Below are 19,320 nucleotides of genomic sequence, written 5' to 3' on the forward strand. Positions count from 1 at the left end.
GGGGAAGGCTGCAGATCAGGGATGGAATGCACCAGCAGGGCTGGGGAGGGCCCTGTGGAGTGGAGGGCAGGGTTAGGAGTTGTGGGAAGAGCCAGCGGGACAGGTGGGGATGTTTGGGTGGGGGCTGAGGGAGTGGAGAGGCATCTGCGGGAAGCCCCACGTGGAAGACCGGCCTGACCCGGTGGCACATGGACTGGGAGCTGCGTGCCATCAGGCTGGGAAGGAAGCTGCACATGGAAGCAAGGAGTTGCGCACCATCAGGCCAGCCGGGCTCCTGCTTGTCTCCATGGGAGGCTTCCTACTAGAGTATTGGAAGCTCCACGTGGAGGCACAGAGCTTGCTCAGCCCAATGACACATGGGTCCCGCCTGCTGTGCCACAATCTGCACATGCTGGCACAGAGCCAAGCCAATGTGGTCTTAAGGTGCTCAGCAGTGGGCTGGGCTGGCTCTATGCCAGCACATGCAGGCCCTGGGACTCAGCCAGATGTGCGCACCACCGGGGTCTCTGCCTGCTGTGGCCTTGAGCACCCTGAGAGCCTGATGCCTGCTGCTGCTGAGCTGCCGATGGCAGGAGCTGTGCACCACAAAACCCACACTTGCCCACAAACCCCACACACACACCCCTACACCCCTTCACACACCCCCACAAACCCTACACACTCTCCCATACCTTCACAAATCTCCCCCCCAACACACACCCCACACTTACCCCCCAACCAAAGTACCTGCATATATTTCTAAGGAAGGTTCAGATAGTGTTATATTTAATTTGTAAAAATAAAAATAAAAGTAATTAATTTTGCATAATTTTGAGTTTTCTTGGGCATAATTTTGAATTTTCTGCACATAATTCCTTGAGGTATACAGAGTGGCCTGAGTTGGAGCTCTAATTTTCCATGCTGAAAAACCCAAAATCAAATGCCAAAAATATAGGTATTTAGAATTTATTTTAGTATAGTGATTGAGGCACTGGTTGGCTTCCAAATTGCTTTAAAACTGTACATATATCAATAAAACATTGTGTTCAACTGATACCTATATATATATATATATATATATATATATATATATTAGTGGCCTTTCATTTTAATCATGGATTTGGGGGTTTTAATCAGAGAATTGGACATTTTTAATCAGAGAATTTACAATTTTTTAAATCAGAGAAAACCAAGATCATTGTTAATTACCACACCTAGATCACAGCATGGATGCAGCTACATTGAGTTTATCGTACTGGACGTGGTAAACTTACTGGCAAATCCAACTGCTAATCCTTTGGTGCAGATTACTGAATCAAACCAGACTGCAGCATGAATTATAACTTAAGCACTGCCAATAACATGGGTAAAGAATTATGTTGTTGGAAGAACATCAATCAGGTATGGACAGACTCCAGGGGTGTTATGTAGGCAGTAGTCAGTAGTCATTAGAATTTCTAAGAATTCGTACGATACTTTAAACGCAAAAAGGATTTAATCCAACATGAGGTCATTCTAATTTGGTCCTTATCTTAATGAAAAACATTGAATTATGGAAGACACTAGACTGGAAGTTGGTGGTTCCAGTGGCATAACTAAGACAGAGTGCCTGGGGCAACCTCCCTGGGAACTGACATGGGGAGAATGATGGGAGGTTGATGGGAAAAAAAAAAAAAAACAGCTGCTGCTGGCAGCCACTAGATTGCAATCACAATCATGCACACAGCACAGCGACAACTGGAAGTCACTGCTGCCCCTGCAAAACAGACAGAAAAAAAATAATCCAAGATATGCAAAATCCAATTGGGCCCATTACTAGATGGAGATAATAAATGTGTTTATAATAATACCACATTGAAGGCAAAAGTATTTGATTAATATTTCTCTTTAATTTGGGAAGAAACAGGATAACACACTCATATAATGTGATGATGACAATGATAATAAAATTCATGCTAGTCCATTTGTTACAAAAAGGGAGAGCTGATCAGAAAAAAATAAGACAAAAACATAATTCGGTTGGTATTGGCTAAGCCAGCAAAATAGGAGCATTTCATGGAAACAGTCTGATCTCACCTAAGTTCTAAAGGAACTCAGGCTGGCAGCAAATCCAAATCTCCTAATCAGAGTGAAAACAAATTTTAAAATACTGAAAACTTCTGTGAAATAAATAATATTTCTCCACACAAAGTAAAAAAGGAGGCTATCAGGATAAATGCTTTATAAATCAGTAAGTCTGGACCTATGAAACATAAAAGAGGTGGCTAAGGAGATCTCTGTCTTGCTGGTACTAATATTTAATAAATCTTGGATATGGGGGAAATTCCAGGAGACTAGAAAATTGGAAGTATGCCAGAATCTCCTGGTCAAATAGGCCAGCTAACCTGACATCAGTCCCAGACAAAATAATGGAAAAGCAGATGCAGGATTCATATGATAAGCAAATAAGGAACAGAAATATAATTACTGTCAGTTAACATGGTTTTATAGAAACAAGGCTTAACCTTACTTGATTCTTTTGAGACTAAATAGTACCTGAGAAAGGTTACAATACCCTTAGACTTCTGTAAGGCATTTGACTTAATACTTCATGACTTTTAGACTGAAAATTTCTTTGGGTAAACATAGTATCTTTTATTAGACCAATTAAATAGTCGGAAAAATTGTTCTTTGCAAGCTTTTGGGCACAAACACGCTTCTTCAGGCATAGGGAGAGTCTCCTGATGTTTTGTGTGCTCTCCTGGGTTTAATACAAGCCAAAATGCAAGATGCAGATGTGTGAAAATGCAAATGTGTGGCAGTGAGGATCAGAGGGAATGGGAGACAATAGGTGTGAGACAGGTAGGTGTGGGGGGGAAAGGGGGAAATGTTGACCTGGTGGTAGAATGTAGCTGGTAAAATGCAGGCAGGTTACCTGGGGTTATCAGATGACAGGCACGGCAGATAACCTGCCAATTTTTCCAACTATTTAGTTGCTCTAATAAAAGATGTCAGATTTACCTACAGAACCTTGTCTGCCAAATTACTTAAATGGCATTTAGGCATATAAAGGTGATATATAATTTAAATGTTGACAAATTTAGGAGGTACAGGAAAGAGCCAAAATAATTCCAGAGCTGAAGAAAATGCCCAACAGTCAGAACATTAAGTAGCTCAATCTGTTTGACATATCAGAAAGCAGATTGAGAGGCAGCTTGAGGCAGTTTGATTAGTATTTCTCTTTATAGGGCTATTTAATTTTTCAAAGAAAGTTGTAACAAGAATAAACAGCTAGAAATAGAAAGCCAGAAAAATTCAATGTGGAACAAAATTTTAATGGTCAGGGTGGAACTATGAAGGTAAATGGTAGATTCTCCATCTCTTCACCTTGATCTTGAGGTCTTCATATCAAGACTAAATGCCTTTCTGAAATATATGCTTTAGCCACACATGAATTATTGGGCTCAATACAGAGGTAGCAATGAAGTTTAATATCCTGTGTTATAGAGGAGGTCAGACTAGACTAGGGCAGGCAAAATCCAGCCTGTAGGCCATTCAAAAAAAAAAAAAAAGGCCTGCAGGGCCTTCAAAGAACAATTATTACCAGCCCACAGCTGCCCCTCAGAAAGCCAGCAGGAGGCACAGGCTTTCAGAGGTCACACACCATTGGACCGGGCAGGCCCTGTGCCTCCACCTCTGTGGGGCTCCTGGCACTCCAGCTGGAAGCTGTTTGTGGAGGTGCCAACCATGATGGGTGGGTGACTGGACAGCTGGTGAGTGGGGAGGGAAGCTCCTGACTGCAGTGCTAGGAGCCACACATGGCAGCAGGGAGCCTGCCTGGCCAGATGGCGCACTTGTATGGTGGGTGTGGGGTTTATGGGGGTGTGTGGGGGGGGGGGAAGGACCCCCCACCCCCCTATGGCACAGTCCCCACTGCCACCAGCAGCAGCAGGTGACAGGCCCTCAGGGCACTCATGGCCCATGGTACGCAGAACCCCACAGTGACACACGACTCTGAATTCTGGGGACTGCACATGACAGCAGGGAGCTGGCCCAGCCCACTGGTACATCTTCAAACCAGGCTGGGCTGACTTTGTGCCAGCATGTGGGCTCCTAGCACTGCAGGCAGAAGCTGCATGTCAGTGGACCAGGCCAAGCCAGCTCTGTGCCTCTATGTGGGGTTTCCAGCACTCCAGCGGGGAGCCACACATGGAGGCATGGAGCCAACCCAGCCCAGCCCAGCAGCATGCACTCCTGGCTGCAGTGCCGGGAGCCCCAAATTATGGCACGGAGCCCGCCCGGCCTGACAGTGCATGGAACAGAAGCCACGGCAACTCGCTCACCATCAGGCCAGGTAGGCTCCATGTTGCCACATGCAGCTTCCTGCTGGAGTGCTGGAAACCCCACATGGAAGCATGGAGCCGGCCTGGCCTGGTCCACTGGCATGTGGCTCCCACCTGCAATGCTACAAGTCCCACATGCTGGCATGGAGCCAGTCTGGTCTGGTTTGAAGGTGCATGCCAACGGGCTGGCCTGGCTGCATACTGCCATATGCAGCCCCCCAGTAGAGGTGCACCATATTAGATCAACACCGATATAAGGAAAATTGACAGTATTGGCAATTGGCTTTTTTCTCCTGATGTGGCCAATAATGTTGCCGATAAATGCCTCTTGCATGTACAAAGCCACAGCACAAGATGCAAGTGGCCAGGAACGCAGCCCAGCAGCAAGGAGCAGGGTCCCGCTGGTAAGTTTGTTGTGAGGAAAGGGGGGAGGGGGGGGCAGAACGCGGCCCCTGCAGTGAGGGAAGGAGTGGGCCAGGGCTGGGGCTGGGGCAGGGGCAGGAGCTGCATAGCTGAGATGGGGTCCAGGAGGGAGCTGCAAGCAGCTCATCCAAGGGGGGGGGGGGGGCAGCTCTTGCCACTACGTTCACCCTGGGAGGGCATGGGGGTGTGGGGCCCCCCCATATATGCGCATGGGGTGAGAGCGGGCTGCTAGTGTGGGCCAGGGCTGTGCCAGGCTCTTCCTGCCAGGGGGCTGGGCTGTGCTGCACTCAAGGCAGGTGGCAGCAGTGCTTGAAGAAGAGCTACAGTGATTTCTGGGTAGCTGCAGCCCACCCCCCCGTAGCCCTCCTGCCAGCACCGCCACCACCCACGCTGAGTGCAGCCCAGCCCAGCCCAGCATCAGGAACAGCCCGGCACCAGCCCATAGCAGCAGCCCACCCTCACCCCGCACACAGATCCAGGGGCACACCCCACCCCATGCCCTCCCAGGATGTATAGCAGTGGGAGCCACCCCCTCCCTCCTCCCAGATGAGCCACTTGCAGCTCCATCCCACACCCTACCCAGCTGTGCAGCACCTGTCCCTGCCTCACAGTGGGGGCCTCAATCTGCTCCTCCACAATGCCCCTTCCCCCACAACAGACTTACCAGCTGCACACTGCTCTCCATGCTGCCTGGCATAATAGAATCGGATTGGTATTGGCCAACATGGCTTGCTAAAAATTGGCCATTTGTATTGGCCCAAAAAGTCTCTATCAGTACACCCCTAATCCCTAGGACTCAGCTGGCCACCATGGAGCTCTGTCTGCCACAGGCCATGAACACACACACACAATGTACAAGAGTAAGACTTTAGTTTGAGCTATTATGTGATCAACTCTATATACCCTATGCTAACACATGTAAATCAGGACAAAAATATTTTTTAAATAAAATTAAAATATGTTATAACAGAGGTTTAATTTTTTGTATATGAATTTGTTTTTTTCTGGTTCCAAAATGGCAAACCCTGCTCCCAAAAGGAGTACTTCCAGGGGCAAGGGGAGGGACTTCTGCTGGCAAAGGTCAGGGTTAGGAGTAGGACTTCTGGTTCCAAGATGGCAATCAGGGTGGGGCACCTGTGAAGGGGCAGGGCTATCTTTGCAGCTCTCGACAGCTCACCAGAAGTCATTAAGTGGCTCTCCAGCTGAAATAATTGCCCACTCCTAAACTAGATGATATAATGGTCTCTTATATTCTATACTTAAACTCCTTATCCTCCAGGAACCTATGAATCTCAAAGAATCCTCCAGAGCAGGCAGATGCTAGCAGAGGTATGAAAAAGTAGCTATAAAACACATTCAAGACCAGGGGAGGCAAATGGTCCCCAAAATAAGATATGCAGTCAGTAAATTCCTTCTATATCCACAGCTCTCCAACATATTTTCTTTCTAAATATTTACACAAGTTAACTGAATAAAAATGTAACTTTGCTACACATGTATGAAGTAGTAAAAAGTCTGAAGACAGAGGAAATGATAAGATTAAGCAACTTAAATTCTTGCATGTTAATTACTACAAAAGTGTCACTTTTGCTTTATTCAGTGACTAGTTGAACAACATTTCTCTATCAAAGGTGAGCAGAAGTAAATTAACTGTTTTAAAGCAGGAAACCAGAAGACTTTTAAAGGTGGTCAATAATTTGGTTGAGTTTTCTCAACTACCTACACTGTGCCATATTCCAACAGCAACTCAGCCATCTTGAATATCAAGGTAATAACAATTAAAGCCTGCTAGGAAGCTGCCTTACCCAAAGATGCTAACATCAATTAAAACACTCAACTCATCAAAATAGACACAATAGGTTCAAATATCTTTCAAACATCAGTTTTACAAATATTTGGTTAAAATATTTTAGCCAAAATTCTTCCCTTGAGCATGTATACATACATGCACACTACAATTCCTAATAAGTATACTGTGGAAACAGAATTTGACAATATATGCATATACAGATAGTAGGAAAGAGATATCTTCCGTTCAAGGATGAAACAACCATTGAATGATAGGCCTGGGATGGATTATATATACTTTGTTTGGAAACAAAACAGAATGTAAAACAGCCTGATAGAGAGCATTCCAGTATGTCTGATCACAAAAAGTGTTTATGGAGAATATAGTTCATGATATATTGTACATTACCCAAAAGGCCTGCTAGAGACCGCATGTCTTTCTCCATCAGCTTGTATATCTCTTCCTCAGAGAAGCGGCCAATACCATGGCCATACATTTCTCGTTTCACAATTCCTTTTGTTAGATGGCACAAAATCCACTTCAACAGGTCACTGAAGGGGCCAGTAAATGAAAGCATCTTCTGAGTCTCATGGAGATTGTCCACCCACTGACAATACACCAGTGTCCTACAATATTGTGAAAACAAGTTACTACTTTGCAGCACACACAGTTCAACACATTTATAGATCACCTTTCAAAAGAAGAATGTTAGGATATTATGCAATACTCAAGGACTTCAAGGGATCTTAGGCTCAGGGAAAGCTAGCCAATAACTTGTGACAAAAGTTCACATGCACTTGAAAGTGTCTTGAAACACTGGATGTCTATGGATACATATTGATATTTGGAGTAATTTCTAAATTGTGAAATATGAAAGCTGTGTAAATATTTTGAACTTTTGGGAAGTTGTTGACGGAGGCATGATAACTTAGCTTAAATTAGCCTAAAAAGTTGAATTATTACAAAGGATGGTATAGTCAGGGGTGAGCCTGCCCTGAGCAGGGGGCTGGATGAGATGACCTTATAAAGTCCCATCCAGCCCTACTTTCCTATGATTTTATGAAATAGAGAGAGACAATTATATATATAAAATTCCAATAAACTGTTCCAATGTCTGGAGTTTCCCAGACAAAATAATCAGAATCTAGATTCTCCCATTTGAAAAGTGATTTCCATTCATCATTGTACTAGTCCTAATCCTGTGGTAAATGTAAACTCAACAACTAAGCAAGATGTAACAAACGCTTAAGATAACAATACTTTCAAAACAGAGCACTAGAGACATTATAAACTAATCAAAATTAATTCAATACATATCTGTCTACTAAAGTACACAATTTTAAAATTTAATTTAAGAGGGCAAAATGCAAAACAATCAAGAAAGAATAATGTGGCTGCCTTGTGTTTGACACATTTTATTCCTAGACGGTATGCTTCATTATAATTTAACCAAAATAAATATAAAGTAAAAGTTTTCTTCATGGGATTGTTTACTTTAACATAAATCTTTGAATAAAAAAGGTGTCTGAATGTATTTATTTATTTATTTTAATCCTCAAACAGTAGAGAACAGAAATGAAAAAAGAAGGAAGACAAAATTGTCTGAAAGTAAAAGGATACTTTAAACTGTCTGATAGGGGTCTTTCCTCCATATTACTGTATTAGGTCAAAGGATAAAAACTAATCATCTTGATTTATGATTGGAAACCTGATCTTGCAACTAGCCTAAGGGAATTGCTCAATAATCTGATTAAACATACTTCAACAAACCAATGCACTTGCATCTCAGTCCATTGACCTGATCGGTATTGGAAAAAGAATCAGCCTGGAGGAGGAATGTTACAACAGAATGAATCTACTTGTTTCAGAAAACAGAGCCAGACACGTAATATGATAGCAAGAAAAAGAGGATGGTCCTCTGGTGCGCTGTTGTTAGAAAAAACACAGCTGTCACAAACAACCAATCCAGCCCTTTAGTCTTCTCAAGATAACTATTCTGCCAGATCTTACCAGCAAACTGGCACTGGACCAACCATAATCAAGCATGTCCAGCAGTTTCTATTTTGCAAGACAGAAAGAAGAAAGATTTCCCACAAAAGTAATTAGCATGCACAATAAAAATGCTTCCCTAAGATTCACATCACAGTTTGTAGCAATATGCCTTTTCTTTAGGAGTGGATGTACCCAAGAGGGATATTAAACTAATCTGGATAAACAACTATGCTGCTAGGTAGTCCAGTAAAAGCACAGTTTTAAGATCATTCTCAGACTTGAGGCTACCACTTTGTACGGATGAGTCTTGGATCACAGTTTTCACAAGCCTCCAAAATTCAATCTGTGCCTGCAAAAAGTACCTAAGTAGACATCATCTGATTTACTCAACCTAACTCATGCTTTTAAGCATGAAGAAGTGTGTGCCAAGAAGCCAGTTGGAGGCCACTTAAACTGACCCAACCTAGGGTCTTTTAAAAGTATATTACTGTTCCAAAGATTGGTTTATGTGTACTTAACAGCCATGACACATTCATTTTATATCTGTAATTGCACTTAAAATCTGTTAAAAGGACATTATTCAAGTGGCAAAGTTAGGAAATGCACAACACACCTGTGCATATTAATGCACAACACACCTGTATGTATGCTTTAAGGAACAGTTTCAAATGACATGATTACATGATTATTTTAAGTATCTGCATCCCTCTGACTAGCATTAATTTTTGTATAGAAATAAAATAATTATAGCTTGTTAAATAGCACTGGTACAAGGGAATAGCATATCTGAAACACAAACACAGGTAATTACTTTGGACTCAATAGAGAGGTCAGGAGATAGGATGGGAAAGGTGTATCCTCAGCCCTGGCTAGGCTGCATCCCCTATCTGAAATGCTGCAAGACAAGAGAGTGGTGTTCAAAAGAAAGGGAATCTCAAAGGTAGCAAATTAGGGCAAGTTCAAAATGCTGGCTGGTGTACAATGCTGTAAACTCAACTGATTTTTGTGGACCTGTGGTAGTGTACACCAGCTTATGATCCAACCAGTTTATCTACTTTGGGATAAGCAGCTAACATTTGGTCATGGTAAACAAACGTATCCAAGGTAGGTTAGCGAAACCTGACTTAATCTCAACCTCTTTTCCTAGTCTAAACTATCCCTTACAAAGCAGAAAGAGACACACTACACTTTGAAAGGACAAAAGACTTCCCACAGAGGCTAGAAGTAACCATTAATTTTAAATTGATGAACTCATAACTAACATTTCTGAATGTCATAATATATTTTTATTGTTTTATCGTAACTAAGGACATTTAATGCCTACGTTCTTTATTACTGGGATGTTTTAGACCCATTTTGTTTAGTTCTGATAGACAATTATTCTATTTGGAAGCCTACTGGCTGAGACTAGGTCTGAAGGAGGAATGTATCCCTGTCCCCTGCCTAGACAGGGGACATTGAAAAAATGTCCAGAGGACGTTGGAATAAAATAGTTGGTATCGCCAGAAAGACAAGAGCAGGTATTCTTTGATTACTATTTACAGCAAACTACTTATTGCTACATTTCAGGGAAGGTGCCGCACATTATTTTGGGCCACACGAATCAGATGCTGTTGTGCATATCTGTACCCTCTTCCAAGTTTAACTACATTAAATGTAATTCTTGGTATCAAGATAGTTTATATGAACTCATTCCAGTCATCTGAAGAAACTCTATGGTAGCACTTCTTGCAGGAAATAGCTTGTAAGGTGCCAGAGGTATTCAAATCAGATGGTTTCCAAGAGATACCAGACTGCAAGAGCCGGCTCTGTGCGTTTAAAAATACCTATTTTTAAACACAAAATTTGAAAAAGAAAATTTGAATAAAGGTATCATAATGCACAGAAGCTTAAATGGGAATGCTTTCAAATCTTTAACACAGTAATTTGTGTTGTATATCCTGCTATGGACATCTATAAGATAACACCACATATTTATGGGCTAGTCATGGAAGACAAGCAAGTCATGCATTAAATTAAGATATATACAAACACTACATTTTGTGATGCATTATCCCAGCTATTTTTATATGGTTCTAAACCTGCTCCTTGTGAATTTACATGTTACTTTGTTTTTTTTATTTGAAAAGCTCAGTTTTGTATTCATTATTTATGACCAGATTTCCCAAATGCTAGTAAATGGTCTGTAATAAATATATTTAAAGCAACAAAATCATAAAAAACAAAGAAACTCAATATTGCAATCTGCTATTAAGAGCCTCATTCCATAACCCTTACTCTGCAAACAGTCCCCTGACATCACAAGTATCACAATGCCATGATTAGAGGCTTCAGTGTCCAGCCGTAAATTTTCACTGGAAACCAGGAAGGCTCTACCACTGTGAGAATACGAGTATAATCAGCACAGTGTTACTGCCAAAGATGTAGCAGGGCAGCTCTGCATTGAGAGCAGCCACAAAGTACGGGGCAGCACTGAGCTACCACACTGCTAATTGCAGCTATGATGTCTGCCGCTGCTGCAGTGGCAACTATTTTTTGCACCCTCCAAAAGAAGGCAGCACCAAGGGTTGTTGCCTTGCTTGCCCCCACTAGGATTGCCAGCCCCCTTGGATTGGCCGGAAGTCAACCAGAATCGACATCGATCTCCCGGTGACTACTGAAAGCAATCCGGGAAATTGATATTGTGAACGGGTTCAACTAATGACATTATGTTATGTTGGGAAAAAACACTTCCCGGAATAGCTTCAGTCAGAGTTGGCAACCCTAGCCCCCACTCAGTTATCCTACTGGCTACTACACAGATATAGCTTCTGGGCCTGATTTTCCTCTCGTGCTAGTTTTACACTGATATAATCCCACCATAGTCAATGCGGTTATTCATGAACTACATGAGTGTAAGGGTAGGACACACAAAAGCTTGGAATCATAGAGAAGTAGGGCTCAAAGGGAGCTCCAGATATCATCTAGTCCAGTGGTGCCCAATCTTTTTGGCCATATGGAGGGAGGTGGGAGAGGGAGCATCAACCAGTCTATGGGGGGACAAAGGGAACAAAGGGGCATGGCCCAACCTTGGCCTCGCCCTGTTGTGGGGGAGGGGGAAGACAGTGTGCAGAGCTGACCCGAACAGGGTGCGGGGCCTGGAGCAAATCAGCCCATGCAGGGCCCTGCCTCGACTCCAGTTCCACGGGCCCGGGACCAAAGAAGCTGCCACCGCCATCAATAGCAGCAGGGAGGGGGGGAGTGAGTGGCTGGATGCGGAGCCACTGCTCTACCCAACTCTATGGGGCTCACCATGATCGCCCTGATTCGCTCCCCTAGGGATGGCCCTGATGGTGCGACTCAGCTCCAACCCTGCTGGGAGGAAAAGAAGTATGGCCAGGTCCTGCAGCGGGAAGGAGCCATGGCCTGGCCCTGTGTGGGAGGAAGGGGCATGGACCAGCCCTGACCTGGCCCTCTAGGGAGGGAAGGGGGCATGTTCTCGTGCCAACCCAGCCTTGTAAGCAGGAAAGGGTGCACAGCCCAGCTCCATGGGCAGGGGGGCATGGCCCAGCCCCAACGGGGGGGGAAGGGTACATGGCCTGGCTCTGGGCCATCCCCATGGGGAGGGAGGGGAAAGGATTTGAAAGCAGGGGAGGGGGCGGTATTGCCACTGCTCCCCATCATCAAATTTTCCAACCTGTGGGGAGCCCCACAGGCCAACTGCCATGGCTCTTCAGGCCACATATGGCCCATGGGTTAGAGGATGAGCATCCCTAATCTAGCCCAACTCCCTGCCTGGGGCAGGATCATCCCTACCCAAACCATCCTAAACAAATCCATAATCTAAACTCCTCATAAAACTACCATCAACCCTAACATAAAACATCAACACCTTAATCTGCCACAGGTAAAGCAAAGGAACCAGGGCAGCCTACATCCTGCTTCTATGAATATATGCTTGAGAGATCCTATGTAGAGGGCCATGCTGTTCACTGAAGAGGAAGGTGAAAACCCCCACTGTCCACCCCTTTCAAAAGAGGAAACACATTGCAAAAAGGCAGCAGCCAGTTCATTCCAATTGTTAGGGATGAACTAGCTGAAAATGATCTAAATGCTGCTCCAACTCTGCCCCTGAATAAGGGAGTGTTGAAGTTGGAGCAGGTTTTCTGCAATAGTATGTACCGGCTCTGTGCTTTCAAAACACTCCCTTTTTGAAAGGGCTCCAAGTGTTCATGTGTCCATACTCTAAGTGAACAGAAAATAAGGCCCTTTTAAATGCTTCAGTCTCAGGACCTGCTTAGTCTGAAATTGGATCAGCGTTGTTATACTAAAGTAGCTACAGTGAGGAAAGAAGCTATATAAACAAGGCAATTCTTTGCAAAACAGGATTTGCAATGGTACAGTTTTAGTCAAACTAGCAAATGTTTCATTTGGTTCAGAGGAGGACTTGCACTGGAAAAGCTTGCCTCAATGATGTAGCAGGGAAAAATACATGGGCTCAAGCCCAGTCCTCACTACTGTAGCTACTGCACTACAACAAACAATACAATGCAATGTCTTTGTCCATCTTCCATTGCCCCTTCTCTGAGTCACCATCTCAATAACCTCAATTTCTATCAAAAGTTCTGAGTCAGCTCACCGGGAATAGACCAGGGATAAGAGGTAGGAGAGAATAATTTGTAATGAGAGACACAACAGATCTATATGTCTGGCTCTGAAGAGTTTCACATTTAAAACAGTGAGTTGATGGAATATGTAACAATCAGTAAAAGGAAGAGGAGATGGGTCATTTGGGTTTCAAAGATGCTAGCTTCCTCCTGACATCCATATTAGTTTAAAAAACAAAACAAAAACCAGGCACAAATCCAGCTCCCTTTTAAAGAGTAAGTAGCACTCATGCAGCTAAGGATAGCCATAAGAACACTATTTAGGGCCATTTACACAGATTTAGATCCTACTTTCCCTGTGCCCTTCTGAGCACATTTTCAGCCAAAAACATAGGGTGCTTGTACACGTGACGGGGGTTTAGCCCTCAGGGTTTTATTCTATGCCCCCTAAATTGAAACAGTGGGGCACAAAACAAAATACTGAGGACTAAACCATTAACTATTTCTAATTTTCCATCACGTTATGGTAAGGGGCCCGATCCTTTTCTTATTTTGCCGGAGCCAGAGCTGGAGCCTGTCCAAGAGCGCGGGCTGTTTGCTGGCCAGGTGCTGCCCCAGTTTGGAGGTGCCTGATCCAATGCTTCCCCGAGCCCACTTGGACTTCCAGCGCCCCATGCACCATCCCCGCTGCCTTCTCCAGCCATTAGCACACTCAACTTGCCCAAGGCAGCACGGGGAGGTGGCAGGAGGGCGGCTGGGTATGTTGGCAGCTGGAAAAGGCAGTGGGGACAGTGCATGGGGTGCTAGAAGCCCGAGTGGGCTTGGGGAAGTGTTGGATCAGGTGCCTCCAAGCTGGGGCAGCACCCAGGCAGCTAGCAACCCACCCAGGCTTCCAGTGCCCATGCACCATTCCCACTGCCTTCTCCAGCCACCAGCAAATCCAGCCACCCTCTTGCTACCTTCCCAGGCTGCCCTAGGGAAAAGCCAGCCAATTCCACGGCAGCCCCAGGCATTCTGCCAGCCACAAGAGCCTGCTGAATGCAGAAGTGGCAAGGGACCTGATTTTACTTCTTTGGCAGAGCCTGCCCGCCTCTCCCACAGCCAGGGGGCAAGCTGACAGCTGCGCTGTCGCAATTTGCAATGATGCAAACTAATTTAAAACCCTCAAACCTCTTGCACCCTGTACAGTGTGATGTCATTAAGCCACACAAAGTGACATTTCCGTCACGTGTATATGGTAATGGTGTCACATGTACAAGTTCCCATAGTTTCCAACCTAAATAGATTAGGCAGCCTTTCATTTCTGGGAACCTTGGTTCAAATAGTGCTTATGAACAAAGTGAACCCAACTCTGAACCAGGAAAGTACTAAAGCATGTACTTAACTTGGTTTTTGTGACAATATTTATGTACATAAGCATATGTACTTTGTTGCATCAGAACCACTGGCAGGTCAACTATGAGCCAAATTTGAAGTTCTTTGGAAACGAGTTGTTTTTAGAGGTTTATGCTGCTATATTCTTTCTTAGTTTAAAAGCAGGGTGGCCATTGGTCACTTCAGGCACTTGCTCTCTGTTGTGACCTTAAGAACATAAGAATGGACATTTACTGGGTCAGACCATAGATCCATCTTGCCCAATATCCTGTGTCACACACTGGCAGAGTGGATGCTGAAAAGAGAGAGGGAACTGTGTATGAGATGGGGTTTTTTCCCCACTGTTCCTCTCTCATTTGCAGCCTCCAGCATTTAAGGTCTATGAAGTTCTGATTCAGAGGCTGTATTCCTAACTTCCTGTGCAATAGCTACTGATGCCTCTTTCCTCCAAGGATTTGTCCAATACCTTTTTAAATATGGCTAAACTGTCAGCTTCCACAACATCTGGTGGCAATGCTGTGTGAAAAAGAATTTCCTTGTGTTAGTTTTAAACTTACTATCTACTAGTTTTATTTTGTGACCCATAGTTCTTGTATTGAGAGGGCTCATAAATAATAAATCCCTACTTACTTTATCTTTGCCACTTAATATTTTGTAAACCTGTATCATGTTCCCCCCCACCCGAAGCATCTCTGAATAGGCCTAGCCTCATTTGGAAGCCCCTCCATGCTACTAATCATGCTTGTTGCCCTTCTCTGGACCTTCTCTAGTTCTTCTATATTCTTTTTGAAGTGTGGGAACCAGAACTGGGCACAGTATTGGACACACCATGGATTCATAAAGGGAAAAAAATGATACTTAGATTTGTTTATAATTCTCTTAATTATCCCTAACATTTTGTTTGCCTGTTTGATGGCTGCTGAGCACTGAGCTGATGTTTTTAGCAAACTGTCCACAAAGACTCCCAAATCTCTTTCCTGTGTGGCAAGAGCTAATATAGAGACCATCATTGTATGTATAGTTTGGGTTATTTTTGCCCACATACATCACTTAGCACTTATCTACATTGAATTTAACCTGTCATTTAGTTGCCCATTCATTCAAGCATGCCAGAGCCTTCTGTAGTTCCCCCCAGTTTGCCTCGGTCTTTACCACTTTGAATAATTTTCTCATCCACAAAGTCCACAAATTTGACCACCTCATTATGCACCCCCTCTTCCAGATATTTTCTGAATATGTTGAACAGCATTGGTCCCAACAAAGATCCTTGGGGGATCCTCTTTCCTTCTTGAAAACTGAACATTTATAATCACTCTTTGTTCTATATATTTGAGTGACATTATAGCAGCCTATAATATTGTATGGCACCAAGGCCTCAAATATAAACTTCACTCTATGATACCTAAGTGCAAGTTACGTGCTTTCATCATGAACATGTTCTGCAGCAGATCATTTAAACTCACTACTAGTCAGGGAGAAAAAAAACCAGAGTATAAACTCTGAAGAATGGAGTCTCTCATGGGTCAGTGCTAGCACCAATACTTTTTAATGTACATAATCTCAGACTTCCCACATACAACATCTAAGCGATACAAATGCTGATGATAGCTCCATAGTAGCCCAAGGAATTGATATGACAGAACTGGAAAAGATACTGAGTACAGACATGGAACTCATCGCTAATCTCCACAAGTGGCTTTTAAAGTTGAGCATCAATAAATCAGTATTATCACTCTTCCACCTGGACAATCATCAAGCTAAGAGCACATTGAACAATGCACTAAGACTCATATCAAGATGCACAATTTACACACACACAGATGTACTCCATGTACTAAACCAAGTAACATAAGAAAACAGACTGTAACATCATTGCTGGCAATAGAGGCAAGAGATGACAAAAATCACCTGTTCCATCAACTGTTAACTGAAGACCCAAAGATATGAAGGCTTAAGAGGCTTAAAAGTCGTAAACTGTTAATACATGAAGCCCACAAGCTCCTGGAAGAGACTGGGGATCCTGAACCAAACCTATGGGCAGCAATAGAGTGGGCTGACTGCTGGGAAAGATCAGACCTACTCCTACAGTATTTTATACCAACATCAAACAAGTCTCCCAGTGGGCACACCTTTGACAGAGAAACATGGGTCAAGCTGAACAGACTGAGATCCGTATAAAGATGCTTCAGAATAACACTCTACAAAATGAACATCTTGGACAGCCCCCTGTGTGAACTCAGTGTCCAGCCAACAGCACAGCACTTAATCAAAAACCGCAATCTTTAAAAATGCCCAGACAGGACAGATAGAATCTGCACACTGAATGATGATACTAGATATCTGACATCATACAAAACAGAAAGATCTTTGAGCCAATTTCTAATCCACGAGTTGACATTCCCTGTGATCCTGAGACTGCCTAACTTAGTTAAGAGCCTTTGTGGAGGGACCTTGTCAAAGGCTTCTTGGAAATCCAAATATACTATGTCAACTTGATCACCTCAATTCACCTGCTTACTGACACCCTCAGAGAACTCGAGTAGGTTGGTAAGATATGATTTCCCTTTGACAAAGCCATGTTGATTCCACCCCAGTAAGTCATATTCATCCATGTGCTGAACAATTCTTTTTTATATTATTATTGTTTTTACCAGTTTTCCAGGAACACAAGTTAGGTTCACCCAGCCCGTAGTTCCCCAGGCCCCCTCTAAAGCGTTTCTTTAAAATATTGGAGTCACATTAGCAACCCTTCAGTCCTCTGGCACCAAGGCTGTTTTTTGTGATAGGTTGCATACTATAGTTAGTATGCAACCACATGCATAAATCCGATTTAGATCCGGTTTGGCAATTTCTGATCTGAGCTCCTTCGTGATTCTAAAGGTGAATGTCATTGGGTCTTGGTGATTTGCTACTGTTTAGTTTATCAGTTTCCACTATGACCTCATCAAATGAAACGTAAATTTGTGTCAGCTCCACTGACTTGTCCCTAGAGAGGAATGGATCTGGTGTCAGAATTTCCCTATCTTCCACAGTGAAGATAGATGCAAAGAACACATTTAGTTTCTCAGCAATGGTCCTGTCATCCTTTAGCACTCCTTTTACATCCTGATCATCCAGAGGCCCAACTGACTTTCTGGCAAGTCTCTGGCTTCCAAGGTACTTAAAGAAATTTTTGTTGTTATCTTTTGCATCTCTAGCAAATTTCTCCTCAAATTCTTTCTTAGCTTGTCTTATTACAGTTTTACATTTGATTTTCCAGAAGTAATGCTCCATTTTATTTTCCTCATAGTGTTTGACTTCCACTTTTTGAAAGAAGCCTTCTTTCTACTTACTGCTTCTGCAACTCTGCCATTAAACCATGCTGGCTTTCTTTTGGTCCCCTTTCCTTTTTTTTTTTATTTTTCTTATTTGCAGTATGCATTTGCTCCGTGCCTCCAATTTGGTGTTCTTAAGCAGTTCCCATGCTGCTTGCAAATTCTTTACCTCCTTTGGGGACCCTTTTAACTTCTAACTAGCTTCCTCATTTTGGTATAGTCTCCATTTTAAAAGTTAAAAACTACTGTGGTAGATTTTCTTCTCGTCTCCTCTCCTACATGGATGTCAAACCCAACTGCATTGTGGTCACTATCTTAGCCAGGAAGGCACATAAACTCTGTGAAAAAATGTTAAATCACAAAAAACCACAACTAGCAACTAAGTGATGCTAGAGTAAGAAGGCCCAATAGGCTAGTGGTTAGGGTACTTGCCAGGGACTGGGAGACTTAGATTTTAGGTCTACCTCACCTAGATAGTGTTTGAACCTACATCTCCAACTTCCCAGTAAAGTGCACAAGCCACCAGGCCATGAACAAGGCAGGGCCAGGAACATCCTTCACATGTCCTGTTGAAGCTGGCTGAAGGCCATGCAGAAGCTATCCCACTCCTATCTACCAGTTTTATACAATGACGACTAAATGAAAAAATGCCTTTGGGGGAAGAAGCAGGAGTCAAAACCCAGGGCATACTGCCTTCCAGGACAGGTCTTATTTGACTAAGCCACACCTGTATGGCTGTTCCCCTTCTGACCCCATGTATTTCACCCTCTTGACTCCCAATGGTCCAGCTCCAACAGAAGAAGAAGAGAGGACCTAAGGAGTGGAGCACTTTGCTAGTAGTGGAAACCATAAGCTCTAAACGCCCTCTGGATGAATATAACCTGCAATCCGTACCCCATCTCCTAAGCTAAAAGATGAAAGGCCTGCCCTCCCCCTCCTCAGTTTTGTTATTGTTGTGATTTATATACATTCCTGAGGGAAAGGAAGGTCCAAAATACACCTAAATGGCCAGAAATACCCCTAACATAGCTAACTTCAGCTGTGTAAGTGCTACTTGTCTTCTAAAGGCAGAGTTGGATTGAGGCCTTGGCAGCTACAGGAGCCTGACAACAACGCATAGTTCTGAGGAAATGCCATCATTGATATATGGAGGCAAGGTGATTTTGGAGGTGACATCTTTTATTGGATCAACTGAAGATACTATTTGTCGACAATACATTTAGAAACAGCTTTTGTGTTCCAAAAGCCACAATTTAAATCTGATTATTTTGATATTAAAGTACATCCACATAGAAATAAATCAAAATCACCGTAGAACGGTTCTGTAGCATGCAATGGATAAAACGGGAGAGGAAATGTAAAAGGTTGTGTACCTGAGATGCCACTCATCTCCACTCTAGGAGGTACACAGACAACCAAGGTCAACTCATTTTCATGTATGCCATCATGAAAAATATTAAAACACAAAAGCTAATTCAACAAAATGAATCCAGACTAGAAAGTGTACTGCAAGGAACAATCCATTTATTTACAGGGAAAGA

At 43.4% G+C, this 19,320-nt stretch overlaps 1 protein-coding gene across 1 annotated transcript in view; it reads right to left on the bottom strand.

Moving 5' to 3' along the window:
* FAXC (failed axon connections homolog) overlaps window positions 1-19,320 on the bottom strand; it is a 52,696-nt gene that overhangs the window by 16,741 nt on the left and 16,635 nt on the right. The window contains exon 3 of the mRNA XM_025200083.1: window positions 6,922-7,139. Within this exon, the coding sequence (XP_025055868.1) occupies window positions 6,922-7,139 (218 nt within the window). The remainder of the gene's footprint in view (window positions 1-6,921; window positions 7,140-19,320) is intronic.

Source organism: Alligator sinensis, unplaced genomic scaffold (assembly GCF_000455745.1).
Source record: "Alligator sinensis unplaced genomic scaffold, ASM45574v1 scaffold145_2, whole genome shotgun sequence".
Lineage (NCBI taxonomy): Eukaryota > Metazoa > Chordata > Crocodylia > Alligatoridae > Alligator > Alligator sinensis.